Source organism: Bos grunniens, chromosome 3, assembly GCF_055505025.1.
Source record: "Bos grunniens cultivar Pamir isolate PY7600 chromosome 3, Bosgru_T2T1.0, whole genome shotgun sequence".
Lineage (NCBI taxonomy): Eukaryota > Metazoa > Chordata > Mammalia > Artiodactyla > Bovidae > Bos > Bos grunniens.
This window is the reverse complement of record NC_141167.1, coordinates 29,387,653-29,404,976: the sequence shown is the minus strand read 5'-3', so window position 1 is coordinate 29,404,976 and position 17,324 is coordinate 29,387,653. Positions and strand designations below refer to the sequence as shown.

Sequence of the window (17,324 nt, the reverse complement as noted above, 5' to 3'; positions counted from 1 at the left end):
GAATGGACATCTTCGGAGAACTAGAAGCAGATTCCTACAGATCCAAAACCTGTGTGCTTAAGTAAAGTCCTAAGCACTGCATGCACGGATGTTCTTGTGGAGTGGAGAGTTTGGTGTTGGTACGCTGGACTGACACCAGTGCTTGATGAGAGCAGAGTGGCAAGTCGGTGCATTTTCTGCTTGACTCTCTCCCAGTTTTGCCCTACGTGAAAGAAAGGTGTCCGAAGCCTGCAGGCAGTTCAGAGAAGCATTAGTGGAAAAGCAAGCCCCATTTGCCTTGTTGGGCGCCTGAAAGTAAGAGGAGTCCCTAGCAGCTCTCTTGAAGCCCCCTGGGGAAGAATCTGCCGCAGCTCTTGCACTTGCCACATCTTCTCAACATTTAAATATCCAGTTTAAAGAGTTAAAATAATTTACTGTGTTGAAGACAAATATTATAAAAGTGTTATATTTTCCCTATACATGTCATTTGTTCAACTAGTCATCCTGCTGTTTGCCACTGTTCACTAGTTCAGCTGTTCTTTCATAGAATTTAACAGAAGAGTAAATAATACAGAAGAAACAACTGGATATCCACATGCAGATGAATGAAGCTGGACTACTTCCTTATACACAAACAGAAATTAACTCAGAGTGGACCCTAGGCCTAAATGTCAGCTAAAACTGTCAAACAATTAGAAGAAAACGTAGGAATGAATCTTTGTGACTCGGGTTAGCAAAGCCTTCTTAGCTACACTAAAAGCACAAGTGACAAGAAGTAGCTGCACTGGGCTCATTAAAATGTGAAATTCAGGCTTCAGAGGACACTGTCAGGGAAGTGAAAGACAGCCCACAGGAAGCATTTGCAAGTCATGTGTCTGATGAGGGTCTTGAATTGTAAACGTGTAAAGAATTCTTAGAACCCAATAATAAAAAACAAACCCAACTTTAAAATGGGCCAGGGATCTCCATAGACATTTTTCCAAACTTGTACAGAGAACCAATAAGCACGTGAAAAAATAATCAATGTCATTAGTTAATAAGGGAATGCAAAACTGCAGTGTGTTACGCTTCACACCCACTAGGATGGCTAGAGTCAGAAAGACAAATAATGAGCGGTGTTGGTGAGGATGGGAGGAAATCTGAACTCTCACATGCTGCTCACGGGAACATAAACTGGTGCAGGTGCTGTGGAAGAGTCTGGCAGTTCTTCGATAGGTTAAGCAGTTACTGTGACCCTGCAATTCCTCTCACTGGCATCTACCCCAGAGAAATGGAAACATGTCCACACGACTGTACACGGATGTTCACAGGAGCATTAGTCACAATAGCCCCAAAGTAGAGACAGCCTCGGGGTCTGCTGACTGATGACAACGTAGTACATACATAAAATGGAATGTTTGGACATAAGAAGAAATGAAGTACATGATACATGCTTACAACATGGATAAACCTTGGAAACATTTCACCAGCTGAAAGAAGCCAGCCACGGAGGTCATATACAATTTATATGAAATAACTAGAGTTGCTAAATCTATGGAGAAGGAAATGGCAACCCACTCCAGTATTCTTGCCTGGAGAATCTCAGTGACAGGAAGCCTGGTGGGCTGCTGTGTGTGCGATTGCACAGAGTCGGACATGGCTGAAGCGACTTAGCAGCAGCAGCAACAGCTAAATCTATGACACAGAATAAATTAATGGTTGTGTGGGCCTGGGGATTCGAGGAGGAATGGGGAGTGATGGCTCATGCGTACAATTTCTTTTGGGGATGATGAAAGTGCTCTAAAATTGATTGTGGTGGTGATGGTACAACTTGCTAAGTACACGAACAACCACTGAATTGTGTAGTTATTAAATGAGTTGGTCGTATGTGGTTAAAAATAGCATGAAAATCCATATAAGATAAGATACCTGTTTTTGAAATATATTTATGCACCTGTAATACATGTGCATAATTGTGTATATTATCAAATTTGGGGATTTAAAAAAATATTTATGTATTTTATTTATTTGGCGGCATCAGGTCTGTAGTTGTGGCAGTCAAGGTCTTTCGTTGCAGCACACAGAATCTCCAGTTGTGGCGCCAGGGCTCAGTATTTGTGGCATGTGGGCTTAGTTGCTCCATGGCATGTAGGATCTTAGTTCCCCAACCAAGGATCGAACCTGTGTCCCCTGCATTGCAAGGTGGATTCTTAACAATTGGACCGCCAGGGAATTCCTCTGGATGTATTTGGTCTGGTAGGACTGTGTTTGAGTTTGGCTTCCTAAAAAGTAGGTCACTCTCATCTCCTATCACTTGGGTTAATTAACATGAAATGGGTTGCCAGATGGCAAAATGTGCCCCCCGGCCCACCAGCAACCTTGGGAAGCCACTGGGGAGGCGAGGACAATGTGAGTGGGTGTCGGTGAGGCAGCAACTGGTACCCTAGCAGTCTCCTCACAGCAGTCTCTGCGCCAGCTGGTCCTGCTGCCACCTGCTAAGAGGGCTCTCACTTCTGCTCAGGCAGGACCCTTTCAGGAATGAAGCCATGACACATCTCTACCTGCCCGGATCCTGACCCTCAGTTATTTTTTCGCTCTGCCGCCACCTCCTTGCAGCCTATCGTGATTTTTCTGCCTTTTTCCCAGTGCCTCTCTCTGAAACTGCAGCCATGCTTGGTCTGCAGCCGTCTCTAGATCTCAGTATCCTGTGAGGTAGCTGGGTGTCCATGGCTGCGCTCTTCCTCCAGGCTGAGGCCCAGGTGTGACTCAGCGCTCAGCACAGGCCACATGCCAATCAGGCTGTGTTCTGCTGCTTCATCCCCTGTCCGCCCTTGCCTCTGGTCGGTACTCCAGGCCTTGGCTCTCCAGGCTGGGCTCAGCTATCCCTTGGTGGCCATGCCTTGTGACCTCTGGTCTTTGGTTGCATCTTTTCTGAGATGGGGGTGATAGTCCCAGACAGGCCTGAGGAAGGGAGTGGAGCAGATGAAACGTCTGCCCTCTGATCCATCTGCATCTCCAGTTCTGCTCACTAGTGAGCACCCCTACGGAGCCCCAAGGAGAGAACGCCTGCCACCAATGCCCCAGCTCCCCCACATTTCAGAGGAGGAGCCAGGAGGAGGCTCGTGTGATGGCTCCAGGGCCAGGCTGCCCGAGGTCCACTCCTCCATCTCCCACTTGGGAGATACAGGGCCAAAGCATGGTCCACTCTGTGCTTCAGTTTACTCATCTGCAAAATGGGGAGGAAAGGCATTAGTAGTTTTATTCCCAGGCCTGGCTCAGTGGGTCACTCTGTCTCTGTGAGCCCCACACACTGCCTTGGGGATGGAAAGAGCCCAGGGTGGGATCCGGGAGGCCTGGTGTGAGAGTTGCCTCTGGTGCCTTGGGTCAGCCCCTCCCTCTCTCCTGGTTCGTTCCCTCCCGTGTGCGTAGGCCTCTGCCCTGCACAATCCGAAGGCTTAGGGGAGGTGCCACCTCTGGCCTCTGGCGTTCAGTGCCCGAGTGTGCCTGCGAGCAGCTCCTCCAGGGTGGAAGCTCCTGGCGGCCGCACTTCTGTGCCTCTGGGTGTGGAGCCCTGCGAGGGTTGCGGCGGGCCCACTCAGGTGACACGCTCTGTGCTTCTCCCACAGTTCCCGATGGGTCCAGGCTCGGACGGCCCGATGGGGGGCATGGGCGGCATGGAGCCACACCACATGAATGGCTCATTAGGTAAGTCAGCACCCTGCCTGCCTTCCCGGGAAGCCTTCGCTGCCTCGGCTCCGGGCTCCGCTGAGCCCGGTCCCCACAGGAAGATCCGAAGAGGAAGATGTTGCCTGGGTAGAAGGTCCTCTGGCAAAATGTTGGGGTTTGGGTGGAAGCATTTGGAGGCCCCTGCACAGAAGAACGGGCAAGACCCTGAACTGGACTTTCTTCCTTCCAGGGTCAGGTGACATGGACGGACTTCCAAAAGTGAGTGTGTCCCTGTCTCCTCCCTGACAGCACCCTCCAGAAAGCCTTCCCGTCCCGGGAGGGGTGGCAAGTTGCTGGGGGCCCGGGGCTCACCACCTCTGGTCTCTCCGCAGAATTCTCCTAACAACATAAGTGGCATTAGCAATCCTCCAGGCACCCCTCGGGACGATGGCGAGCTAGGAGGGAACTTCCTCCACTCCTTCCAGAATGACAATGTGAGTGTGCCCACCACCGCCCTTATTTCACCCTCCGGGTCCTCACTGGGCCCTGGGACTATCGACTGAAGTTTCAGAGTCTCCTGGCCGAGACCTGAGACCTGTCTGCTGGGCCAGTGTCCTGGCAGCTGTGTCATGACCTCGGTTATTTTTCCACAAAATGGAGCGCCCTCAGATTCCCCCCACCCCCAGCAGCCCCCGGTGCAGTGCTGAGCCCTGTCACCCGAATCCGACCTTGCCCAGGCGTCCGCATGCAGGCGCAGTGCCTCCGGCGCTGGAGAAGCTCGCGTGGCTGGACGGGCCCTGGGCCCTGGCCCGCTGGGTCCTTGTCTCAGTTTGCATCCTCCTCTCCTGGAGGGGGTATGCATGCAGCTAGTGACTTCCTGGGGTCTCAGTGCGGAGGAGCTGGCTGGCTGTTTTTTCATATTAGGCTTCTTGTTTACAGTCTCATCTGAAGAACCAATGTCTTGTTTTTGTAGCTTTTGAGAACCCCAGGCCAGCTCCCACGCCAGGGTGCCCTGGCTGTGCTCCAGCTCATCAGACCCCAGTCCTCTGCAGTCCGTGGCCCTGTGAGGGGAGGGCAGGGGCTGGTGCTGGCTTCCTTAGGAAAGAAGGGGTGATTTGGAGAGGGAAGGGGGGCAGGGCAGGCAAGTGAGGGACACAGGCTGGTGCGGGGCGGGGGTGGTTCCTGAGTCCTGCCTGCTGGCCCCTTGCCCACCCAGTGCCATCATGGGGGTCTCAGCCCAGCCCTGAGACAGGCCCTGTCCAGCTGTATGCAGTCAGACCTCCACAAGGCTCCCACACCCGGCCCTCACGACCCCCCTTCTCTGCTTCTCCCTTCAGTATTCTCCAAGCATGACGATGAGTGTGTGATTACCCCCCTCCTCTTCTCCGAGACGCTGAGAGAGCCGACATTGCAGGCGGGAAGATGCCAGAAATTATGCAAGAAGAAGTGAGGTGTCATTACCCAGGAGCTGGGGGAGGGGCGTCTCCTGCTCCCCCCCAACCCCCACCCTCTCCTCCACCCCGTCCACCTTTCCCAGTTTTAGTTTCATGCAATAAAAAGGCCGAACTTTTTATTCCATAAAACATGAAGGACAAAACTCAAAATAAAAATATATTTCAAGTCAATGACCAGAAAAATCCCACCCTTGCCCTTTCCCGAAGGACCTTTGATGTCCTTGACACTTTTCTGTTTTTTTTTTTTGTTTGTTTGTTTGGGGTTCTGCTGTTGTTGGGATTTTTTTTTTTTTAATTTGTTTTCAGGGGGGTTTTTTGGGGGAAAAATTTTTAAAAATGGAAGCTTCTAGCAAGCCCCCCCAACCCCAGCCCAATCCACCTCTTTGCTTTCTTCTTTTAAAAAAAAAAAAAAAGGACAAAAAAAAAAAAACCAAGCCCCATTGTCTGTACCCAAGCCCTTCCACCAGGAAAGCTAGTCTAGGTGTGAGATCTCACCTGTCTTTGTAGCCATCTAAAAATAATAATAATAATTATAATAAACTGGGCAGTTTACAATCGGTGGTTTCTTTCAAACGGCCTGTTTTGGAAAGAAAAAACGAGTCACCCTTTTCCACTTGGGGTTTTTGGTTTGTGCTGGCGAGCGGGGGAGGGGCGGGAACCTGTTTTGTTTTTGCTTGGTCTCTCCCGGCGAGGTGGACAGCAGCTGCACAGCTTGGACCCCAGACCCCCTCCCCCATGGCGTGGCCGGAGGGGCCAGGCCCCCAAGCTTTCAGGACCCTGCCCCAGCGGAGCCGCGCTGTGACCCGGTTGGCATGCACTGTGTTCCCAGGACTGCTTCCTCTCTCTTCTGGACCTCGCCTCACCCGGGCTCCCGCCCCCTCCTCAGCCCCCGCCCCAGTCTTCCCAGTGAGGATCCTACCAGCGGGGTGGTGGCTCGGAGTGGAGTGGGGGAGGCCGCCCCCGACAGGATGGCTATGACCTGGGACGTGGAAACCGTGACCTCTGCGTCCTCCTCCCTCGCATCGTCCACGTCGTGTGTGCGGGCAGCGCAGGGCTGGAGTTGGGTGTTCTTTTTTTTTTTTCTCTTGATTCTTCCTTCTTTTTCAAAGATGGGATATTGACCAGAATTGCTCTGTATATGCTTGGAACTGGATGGAGAGACTTTGGGATAGCTGTGGGGGGCGGGGGGACACCAACAACCAAACAGGTGTGCTGTTCCTGGACCTGTTTTTATTTTCAAAAACCGACAAACGCCACAGTGGAGCCTGTCCCCTCCCAGGAGGAGTGACTCGTGGCCTCCCTCACCTCACCACCCTGCATTGAAACCTCTGTGTCTTGCCCTGAGACACCTGAATTCTTTGTACAGTTACACCCCTCTCCCCCCTCTCCCCTGTAGCTGGTCTTCGTTTTCTTCCCTCCTTTGATCCATGTATATCATATTATGTGAGATATCATCTGCCTGAAAAAAGACCTTGTGCGGATTATTGGGAACATTGTAGCTGTTTCTGTGTTTTTTCTTACCTTGTAGTCTGGTTCTGAATTAAGAGAGGAAAAAAAAAAAAAGTAATTATGATACATTGTAGTTTGTGTACGATATATGTTGATAACGTTTTATTAAAGGGACATCTTTTTTCCGCAGCCCTTCCTGACATGTTTGGGGGAACGTGGGTTGGAGTTTATTATACTGGTTATAAAATGCCAGGCGACTGGCTGGGCAGAAATTCTGTTCCTGGTGCTCAACAAGATCTTGTTTTGTGTTCCAGGCGTTGGCTGCCTTTTCCTGGGCGTGTTAATTCTGCATTTTCTGTGGAGAGTTGGGGATGATGGGTTGGGAGGGAGGGCATGGTCTCATTTCAAATATTTGGGGGCATTCTGAAAGGCAGTTTCAGTTTCTCATCTTGCTGATGCATTTTGGTTTGCCAGAACGTATTTTTCTGGAAAAGCAGGAAAAGGTTCCCAGTACGCCGTGTTTTCAGTGGCGAGGTGGTGTCGGCTAGGATGGCCGCGTGGGCTGCAACCACGCCTGCTTTCTCCTTTCTGGTGAAATTTGCTTTGCAGGTCCTAGGGTGCTGGGCCGCAGGAGGTTATTTTATTTTTTCACCTCCAAGGCAGCAGGGAGCCCTTGAAAGATTTGAAGAGTGGCACAGTTCGACCTGAATTTCAGAAAACAGTGCAGGTTGCATCTTGGAAGATGGTTGGGTGGGGCTAGACAGATGTGGGGAAATCCAGGGCCAGCTGCCATCTAAGCAAGAGCTGCAGGCTGAGGAGGTCAGCAGCAGTGGATGCTGATTTGATCATTTAGAAAGTAGAACTTTCTGCAGCTTTGGAGCTTCGGGGCCAGGCCTGCAGCAGGAGTGGGCAGGAAACGCACAGTGTGTCTGAGCAAAGCGTGACCTTAGCCCCACCTTTTACCAGGTCTGAAGGGACAGTTTCAGATCCTGCCTTTGCCACTGCTCACTGTGTGGCCCTGGGCCAGTTGGTTCATACTGTCCTCAGTTGCCTCATCTGTAAAATGGGGGTAACGGTCTACCCATCATGTAGTCGTTGTGAGGATAAGTTGACATTTGTAAAGTGTCTAGAACAGTGCCTTTTAAGTAGTAAGAGCAGTAGTATTAGCTGTTGGCAGTAGTGTTCCTCATTTGGGGAGTCTAAATGGGTGTGATGAGTAGCTGGGAGGCCCTAGAAAATCCCATTTGTCCGTCCTGCCTTTTCTGAGAACATGGCTTCCAAGGCTCTTCCTCATCACTGTTGGACGGATGAGACCTGGTCTGTTACTGACCTGCATCCACAGTTCTAAAGAGGCGTTTATGCACCAGCTTGAATACCTGCCATGCCCCAGCCCAGCGCTGGGCAGAGAAGGTGGAGGTGACAGCGAGCATGTTCTCAGTATCCTTGCTGTCCCTGTGCTTGAGCAGGACTCAGGCACAGTGGGAACCAGTGACCTGGGGAAGGGAGTGCAGGTCACAGGAGCCCTTGCCAAGAGAAGGAAGGACCCCCCAGCCTGTAATGAGAGCCTGCTGCACCCACATCTGCGGGAGGTGAGAACACTGGGCACCCTAACACCACCCTTCAGCCTGTGACACCTCCCTCCACCCCCCACCGAGCACTTCGAGAGTTGCCTTTGCCACACTCAAAGCTCTGGCAAGGGCTGGTTTGGGGTCTGCTTCGCAGCAGGAGAGGACAGGCTGTTTCCCAGGTTTTTTCACCACTCTGCCTGTCCAGACCTGAGTGAGAGCAGAGCCAGGCAAAGCCAGCTTCTGCAGCCAGCATGAGGGTCCCAAAATGAGAGTCAGGAGGCGGTGGGGGTCACTCCTGTCCTTTCACAGCAGAGGACTTTAGCCCATCACTGAAGCTTAGGCAGGAGTGAACAAGCCAGGTCAGAGGCCCCAGCCTGGCAGCTGCTTTCCTGGTAGTCATTACTACCCACAAGGGGCTGGCCATCCTGGGGGTCCAAGTGAGGGCCAGCCCTGCCTGAGTCAGGAAAAGCTGACCCGGCCAGAGACCCATGCCTTGCCCCTCCTGGCTAGGCACCCCTGCCTAGAGCCAGAAAAGGAGAGCCTGGAGGCAAGCCAGCTGTCAGCAGGGCCTGCTTGGGGGTGGGGGTGGGTGAGGGGGGATGTGTTCAGCAACTGCCAAGGCACTGTCACAGCAGGCTTCCAGCTTGGGCTCAGCTGAGGCCATTCAGCCTGACGCCCTGGGTGACCCTGAGGAATCCCCCACTCCCCACCTCTGCTGTCCCTTGATTCCAGAGGCCTGAGCCCAGAGTACGTCCCAGGCTTCTTTGAGGGCTCTGCTCTGAACTGAATGGAGCTGGGGCTCCCCTGGGCTCATTGGGTGGGAATGCCAGAAACAAAAGACCAGACCAAGCGAGGGGGTGCTGAAAGGTCCATTCTGCCCTGTGCTGGCACTTTGCACTCCCAGGTACCTATGGAGCTCCAGTCCTTGGCATGATGTTACCTGGGCATTCAGCTACCACCTTGGTTCCCTGCCTCCATCTCAGCCTCACTTCTGAGCATTCTTTAACTCTTGGGTCTGTCCGTTCGTGTCTTTATTGAGCACCTGTTACATGCCAGAGGCTATCCTAACACTAGGGAAACAGAGGTGCACAAAACAGATGTGGGAGGCTGGCGATGCCCATCACTGAGGTGAGGCGGGCTGTGGGAAGAGCAGGTGGTGGTGATGCTCCAGGAGATGCTTGTTAGTCTCCAGGTGAAGATGTCAAGTAGGCAAGTCTGGGCCAGACACATTACTTAGGGAGTGGTTTGCATTCAGATGTTCTTGAAAGCCACAAGACTGAGACTGTCTGGAGTGTGAATGGAGAAGGGCCCCAGGCCTGGGCCCTGGGAAATAGAACCAGTGAAGGAGGCAGAGAAATGAGGAGAGTGAGGTGCCCTGGAGACCAAGGGAAGAAACCTGCAGAGAGGAGGGTGCTGCATGCTGCCCAGGCCCCAGTGCACACACCTCGCCTCGTTCAGGCCCCATGGACCTCCTGCTCGTCCCTGACCCTCAGCACTTCACGCTCTGGTGATGTGGAGTTCCTCTGCCCACTGACTGCTGACCATTTTGTTCCTGCTATTCCCTCATGGTACGCCTTTCCTACTTGCTCTTTAGTGAAAGTCATTCAGTCATGTCCACACCTCTTTGCGACCCCATGGACTATACAGTCCATGGAATTCTCCAGGGAAGAATACTGGAATGGATAGCCATTCCCTTCTCCAGGGGATCATCTTAATCCAGGGATCAAACCCAGGTCTCCCGCATTGCGGGCAGATCCTTTACAAGCTGAGCCACCAGGGAAGCCCAAGAATTCTGGAGTGGGTAACCTATCCCTTCTCCAACGGATCTTCCTGACCCAGGAATCGAACCGAGGTCTCCTGTGTTGCAGGCCGTTTCTTTATCAGCTGAGCTATCAGGGAAGTCCAGCTCAAATTGGCCTTTCATCAAGGTAGAGGCTTTCTCTGGGCCCCCATGGTGGCTATCCTGTAATGGACCAACATGTGCCTCTGCCATCAGACTGGGAGCTCCTCGAAGCCTGGGATCTGGCCTGAGTGTGTGGTCCCCAATCACGCAGCACAAGGCCTGGCACCCAGTAGGTGCTCAGTGAGTACTCGTGAAGTGGGTGTTTGTTGAGTACAGCACCCCTACACCCCGCCCCCCACTACTGCATGCTGTCACCTGTGGGTAGGTGCTCAGATGTAGGCAAAGAGGTGGCCTTTATGGCTTTAGCAGACCCAGAGGAGGCTGGCTGCTCTGTCACTGCCCACCCACCAACTGGGAGCTCCTGGAGAAACCACTGTGTCTTCCTGTATCTCTGGCTCTTGGCACACGCCTAGCACACAGTAGGCCCTTACAAAGGGAGCTGGATTGTTGGACCCCCTAGAGATCTGTAGTGGGGAACCTCAGCGCTCAGTCCCTGATCCCATCAGCTCAACTGAAGATGAGACATGTATGTTTTGTGGGGGTGAGTAACAAAGCTAAGTAGGGCTATGTTGCTCTCGACAGGCTAGAACCCTGGCCCTGGGCAACAAGCTTACACCCTGGCTAGTTTGGGGGGATGAGCAAATAGGGCTAGGGTGTCTGGCATGGCAGAGACAGAATCTCAGGTGGCAATAAACAAAGTAGGGGAGAGTGGGCCTCACTGCACCCTGCCATCCTCAGCCCAGCGGAAGCGCTGGGTCCCCAGGCCCTGCTCTGTCACACAGCCTGGAGCAGGCGGCCGAGGTAAGCTGTGGATTGAGCAATGGGTGAGAGTTCAGTGAGAGGCAGACACAGGGCTATTTGGCTTTGAGGCCTATAATTCTTGGCTTCAAATCTCTACAGGGCAGCCCCCTGGCTAAGAGAATGCAGGATGTGGGGCCCCAGAGGGCAGAGCTGGGGCCCTGGAGTTAAAGCTGCTGGAAGACTTCTGTGGTGTGAACACACAGCAGCCAGAGATGTCAAAGGATGGAAGAAGCTGCATTGAGAGGTAGTAAGTTCCCCATCGCTGGACCGGTGTAAGCCGGCTGGGGGAAGGACAGATGGTATATGTGTTGGATGAGGGTGTGCTGGTTCCTGGGCTCTCAGGTTGAGGGCAGAGCTGAAGATAAGCCCCTTCTCAGGAGCTGAACTTGGGTTAGAACTAGCTCACTCTGACCTCTAAGTCACCTCTAAGAGACATCTCTGTAGACTGCAGCTCTGTGACTCAACTTCCATCTGCCAAAGACCACGCCAGACCTAGTTCTGTGAACTTTGCAGAGAAGGGCAGGCTGGGTGGAGTTCTAGTGATGGAGCCGGCGTTCCAGCAGGGCCTCCCCCGCCTCCTGGCTATTCCACAAACACACCAAGCCCACACCCATCTCAGAGCCATCACACGCACTTTCCCGGGCACCTTCCTGGCCTGCCCCCACGGCTGGTTCAGTCTCATATGTCACCTTCTCAAAGAGGCCACACCCATCCCCAGCTGCTGGTGGCTCACGTGTCCCTTCCTGGGTGCTGCCCTGGGCCCCTGGGAACAGCCACACCCAAGGTTTCACCTCCCAGGCTGTGGCCCGTGGCAAACGGCTGATGTGGGACCTCAAGGCCCCATACCTGGCCGCAATTTGGGACTCTGAAAGGCCACCCAGCACCAAAAGCCCTACAGGACCATGGGGCCTCATCTACTCTGCCCGGTCGTGCCCCATTCCCTTGCTCACAGGTCTCTGGGGAGTGTGCCCCAAGAAGCCTCCTGCTACAACCTTCCAAGTCTGTTCCAGGAACGCTTTCCTTCAGATCTTCTGACATACCTTTCTTTCTTCATCATCTTTCCACGTTGGAATGTAAACTTCATGACAGTAGAGACTGTTTTGCTCACTGCTCTCGAACTGGGGCCTTGCTGCATGCCTGACACATACCAGATGCTCCAGGACACCCTGTGGCTGACAGCTATCACCCGGAGTTGAGGAGTGGGGATGGGGATTCTCTGCAGGTTCCCAGACATGTCTGGGGAGAGGGTCCCTAGAACAGTGTGGGCTTCCAGCAGCCAAGCAGGTAGGCCCCACGAGTCGTGATTTGTGGATTTGTCAGAGGGAAGACAGTATGACACACTCAGGTCACATACACACTTTAAGGGACTTTGTCCTGCCGCAAAAGAGGAAGCAGGGAGATGCTGTCTAAAGCCTGAGGTGACCTTGACCTGCTCTTTCAAAGCCTTGGGCCTACTGCGAAGGACAGCCCAGCGAGTCACAGAGCCTCTGGTGAGGACCCGCCCTAGGTCCAGCCTGAGCCAGCCTTGGGAGGGGACAAAACAGCCTAAAGGGCTGCCTGAAGTAATCTCACCTTTTCACGGGGCTTCTGAAAACCTCCAGACCCCTCTACTTCATGCATCCTGGTCAAATGTGGCCTGTTAATCCCCGAGGAGGCAAAGCCTGAAAGGGAGGCAGGTGCTTTATTCCCACTTTGCAGATGAGGAAACTCAGGATCTGAGAGGAAGCTGGGATATAGGAGACTCTGGGAAATGGCATTCCCTAGTCCACTGAAGCCTGCTGGAAGTGAACCGAGGAGCTTTCTCATGGATCCGCAAGACACTTAAATACACGACAAAATGAGAGTACGTTCACATGTGGTCACAGAGTCATCAACAGAATTTTGGTTCCAAACATCTGTTGCTTAAAAGTCCAAGTCCCTATAGTGTGATTTTTATACCAATAATAGGATACCCCCATCCACCTTCCTCCTGCTTCCTTCTTCCAGACTGGGTCTGATTGAGTGAGGCGTCTGTTCTAAGGCCTGAGGCCAAACAGGGCCTGAAGATCACCTCTATTCCTCCGTCCCAGTGTTGAACGAGGAAGGGAAGGTAAGAGGTGGGGAGGCTGAGGCAGGTAGGCATTTGGGATTTGGGAAAGCGGGCACATCTTTGTGGAGGGGGCAGGTGTCATCACATACGAACTTTCTGGCTCTTCACACTACACCACGTGGTGTCTGAGCCTCAACTGCATGGGGAGGATAGAAATGCCAGTCCTGCCAGCCTCACCTCGCAGACTGGCTTTGAGGGGCCTGAAGGGAGAGAGCAGTGGGCACCAGCCTCCGCAGCTTAGCTCCAAGGTCCGAGGTGACAGACCAAGGCTAGCCACAGGCTGTCCTCACCCCAGGGGCTGGGATGAGTGCCCAGGCCTGCCCTGCAACCCTGGCCCCTTTCCAGGGCTGTCCTCAAGCCACAAGGTCGCCTGCTGACAGCCCGCCTGCTTGCAGCCTCTGTCCCACACGCTCAAGACCCAGGCAGGCTTGGCCCTCTCGCTTCCCATTCTACCAGCCACCGGGGGGTGGGGTGGTGGTGGTTCTGCCCCCTAACCCTGGCTTCAGGCCACCACCGTCACTCACCCAGGAGTGACCGATATGGCCTCCAGCTGGACTCTGCACAGTCACCCTGCCAACTTGTCCTCCATTTGCCCATAGAATGTTCTTATAAAAAAAAAATCCCTTTGACTCAGCAATTCTGCTTCGGAATTTATCCAATGGCTGCGCTGGCAGAAGTACTCTAAGATACATGAACAAGGATGCTCACTGCAGCATTATCTGTAATGGCTAACAACTAGAAATACCTCGAATGTCCATCGATAGATATTAATGCCGCTGCTCGGAAGAACAAGGTAGCTCATATGTGCTGATGTGGCAAGATCTGCGATCCCAAGGTATTAGGTGAAGGAAGGAAGGTGTAGAACGGTCTACAGATAGGGTAACACTAGATAACGCACACAGATGCATCCCCATTATACACACACTATGCATACCAAGGTGCCACAGTAAATGACCCCAAGCTGTGGTCACCCCAGGGGAGAACCGGGGCTGCCTCGGGTGGGTGACAACTTGTACCTGGGGAAACCTGAGGTGCCAGCACTCCAGGCCCTTGAGAGCTGACCCTCCAGCCTCACCCCAACCCTCCCCATCTGCAACCACTCCCTGCTGCTTTGGCATACGTGCTGCCTTCCCAAGTAACCCCTTCGCGTGCATCCACCCCCAGCCCCATCTGTCCTTTTCCTGGTAAACCCTCCTGCTGCCCCTGTCCCCACCCAGCCGAGCCTAAAAGGTACTTTGTAAAGTGCAAGGAGCACAACCTGGGAGCCAGAGACACACGGGGCTGGAAACAGCACCATCACGTACGCAGCCCACGTGGGCCCCAGGGCTTCCTCCTGTAGCAGGAAGTGTCCCGGCTGCCTGCTCTCAGCAAAGCCACTCAGGAGTCACACTCGGCCCCAACAAAGCCGCCTCACGAGGTCCCTAGGTCCCTCCTGCGTCGGGAGCAGTGTATCCGCTGACTGGTGACGCACCACTGGTGTTCATGGAAAGGCGCGGCACCTCGGCTTCACGGGGGTGCCCACGGAGCTCGGAATCAGCCAAGGCCTCAGGTACAAACCCATCGAGCCCAGTCCCTCCTCCACCTGATGCCACTACTGTCTCTCCCCATGGGGGCCGATCCCCAAGGCCCTCCCAAGCTTCCCCCAGGAAATCTCCACCTCAGAGTTTCCTAAGGGAGCGGACCTAAAATATCAGCTGTGTGACCTTCAGTGATTCCTTACACTACCTGCGCCTCCTCAACGACGGGGCCCAGAAAGGAGCCCGGCACACAGCAGGCACTCTCAACACTTTTCTTGTATGTGGAAACGACACTTAACCTTAAAAGGGTTCTGTGAGGACTGAACAAGATGCTGTGTATAAGCTGCCTGGACGAGCGCAGGGCCTGATGTTATCTGAACAGAGGTCAGCTGAACCAGGGGTGTGCTCAGTCCATTAACCAAGATACTAGCGGGAAATCTACAATGAATATTCTATTCAGATTTCCTGCAGTCACTGTGGAATGTGTCCACAATTTAAATAATTCCCACAGAACCTAGTGACCATTCCAGAGCACCTAATAGGAAGCAAACGTTACATACAAGTAATCTATAGTCTGTAAAACAATGTAAGTCACATTAGCCACAAGTTTTCAGATGATGAAATTGAGACTCAGAGAGAGGAAGATTCTTATGTAAAGTCACAAGATGGGTCACAGACAAAGCTGGGGCAGGTGAGGCTCCAGGGCTGGCCCTTGCAACAGAGGTAGACTCAGGGGCAGGGCCTGTGCGTAGCTCTGGGTGCCCCACCTGAAAGCTCCCCGATAATAAACACAGGCTCCGGTGCACCAGAAGGGCTCTTTTATTATCGGTGAGACCTGCAGCTTCAGGCACCATCCAGGCTCCAGGATCCTCAGGAAGAGAGGGGCGCAGGCGGCTCCGGCCTTAGAAGAGTCCTTGGCTCACACAGCACCGTGCAAATACAGAGCTAAAAACTTCCTGAATGTCTCTGGCTGGAAACCAGTCGGCCCAACAGGTTCCTGAAAAGAACACAGCCCATTAGCATCTTGCTACTAGGTTTAATGGCAGCAATTAAAACAAAGGTCGGTTTTATGTAAATCCTAAGCGCCTGGATAATAACTGTTTCTTTCTCCTGTGATCAAGGAGTGCTGGGGAGCTGGTGCCAAGCGATGCCAGGCAGGGGCTGGGCTCGGGAGAAGGACATGAGGCATCTCTGCGCCTCCAGGCCAACTTATCTGCCGACCTTGCCCTGGTCCCTAGTCCCCCTCAACTCAACCACCACGAAAAAGTGTTTCGTTTGCTCCTTTTAACTCCCAGGGACAAGAATCCCTCTCTCATCCCACACACACTTATCAGGCACCTTCTCTGTATGAGAGCTGTGCCCAGCGCTGGAAACCCAATAGTAACTTGAACCTGGCTCCCGCCCTCACGGAGCTTCCAGCCAGGGGTGCAAATAGTGGTGACGAAGGGTGATAGGCCTCACCATGAAGCAGGAAAAAGATGCTAAGAAAGCAGGAGAGAAAACAACTCACTGACTTCCATACAAGAAGAGAACATGTATGAATGAGCACTAAAGGGCACCTAGAAAGGGCTAAGAAGAAAAAGAGAGGGAGAGGCTGGTGGAGGTGGGCTGGTGAGAGGAAGAGATGGGTAAGGAGGAGCCACGTGACCACACCAGGACAGGCCTGGCACTAAGTCACGCTCATGGAAGGAAAAGGCTGAAAGAAAAGGACCTGAAGCCACGAAGGGGACAGAGAGAGAGGGCAACTAAGAGCAAAGATGCGCAGAAGACGGCTGATGTGGCCGCACAGGCGAGGGACAGAGAACAGGGCCTGGGGCCAGAGAGAAGGCTCACACCAGCAGGCATTTCAAGGGCATAGCAACATCAACTAACATACAGATGATGCTCAAAGACTCAACAACCCTACATTAAGCAAGTCTACTCAAGCCCTGCGTGAGACACAGCTGGTGAGCCACAGACCCAGCACTACACCCGCGCTGCTCTCTCTCACCCCACAATCCCGTTCTGTCTTTTACAGGCTTTATCACTGCCTGATACTATGAATCCGTTAAGATACTGTCACTGCCCAGCGCACAGAACACAGGCCTGGTCTCAGCCAGCTGAGCACTGGAGGTGCGGCAGTGAGGGATTCCCTATCCGTGGAGTGAAATGAATGAACGCGTCATTCAGACTCGGCCTTCCAGGAGCTCAGGGCGCAGTTTAACGGAGGAGCAGAACGGTGAATAGACAACCGCAGGACAGCAGTGTGACTGCGCCGTGATGGGGGCCCCCAGGCTATGGCGACCTACCCGAGGAACTTAAGCAAGGCTGGGACTGGGATGCTGGTCTTTAGGCTACACCTGGAATGACAAGTAAGGACACCCAGATGCAAGAGAAATGGGGGAGGGCGAGTGGAGGAAGAGGGAATGGGGTGTAAGAAGGAAGGCACCTCCTCTATAAAAAGAGCAGCACTTACTAGGATCCTGAGCTGCTCAGGCAACTGGAGACAGAGCCAAGAGGAGAGGGGCGTGGTGGGGCGCAGAGGGGAGCGCGAAGAGCTGGGCGGGGCCCAGAGTGGAAGGTGCTATTTTAGCTGGCGGGCTGGGCTGAAGCAGCCCTCCAGGCAGACAGAGGTCCTGAACATGAGGTTCCTGAAGCCGGTGCTCCACTCACAAGCACGCCCTCCACCCCAAGCCAGGCTCTCTCTGGGGAGGACAAGCCATGGGCCCGGTCCAGTCACCAAGCCAGAGATGGCTGGACTTACCACAACCACCTTCTTTTTGATCACTGGGAGACACCAGAAGTGCTGATAGAGGAGCTGATCGGAGTCCACCCAGACTAGATTCTTGATGCCCTCCTCGGAGGCCAGATCTGTGGTGTTCAGCTGCAGCACCAGGAACTGGAAGACACGCCCATCGGTGCCCACACTCTGCACGACTA

General features: G+C 53.5%; 1 protein-coding gene across 5 annotated transcripts in view; it reads left to right on the top strand.

Annotated features, from left to right (window-relative positions):
- The window catches only part of SSBP3 (single stranded DNA binding protein 3), a 166,442-nt gene extending 159,726 nt beyond the window's left edge, over positions 1 to 6,716 (top strand). For all 5 annotated transcript variants that reach the window (XM_086389845.1, XM_086389836.1, XM_086389856.1 and 2 more), the window contains 4 exons: positions 3,585 to 3,663; positions 3,875 to 3,903; positions 4,017 to 4,118; positions 4,962 to 6,716. In XM_086389845.1, coding sequence (XP_086245971.1) covers positions 3,585 to 3,663; positions 3,875 to 3,903; positions 4,017 to 4,118; positions 4,962 to 4,991 — 240 coding nt within the window. In that variant the 3' untranslated portion in view covers positions 4,992 to 6,716. The remainder of the gene's footprint in view (positions 1 to 3,584; positions 3,664 to 3,874; positions 3,904 to 4,016; positions 4,119 to 4,961) is intronic.
- The last annotated feature ends 10,608 nt before the right edge of the window (positions 6,717 to 17,324 follow it).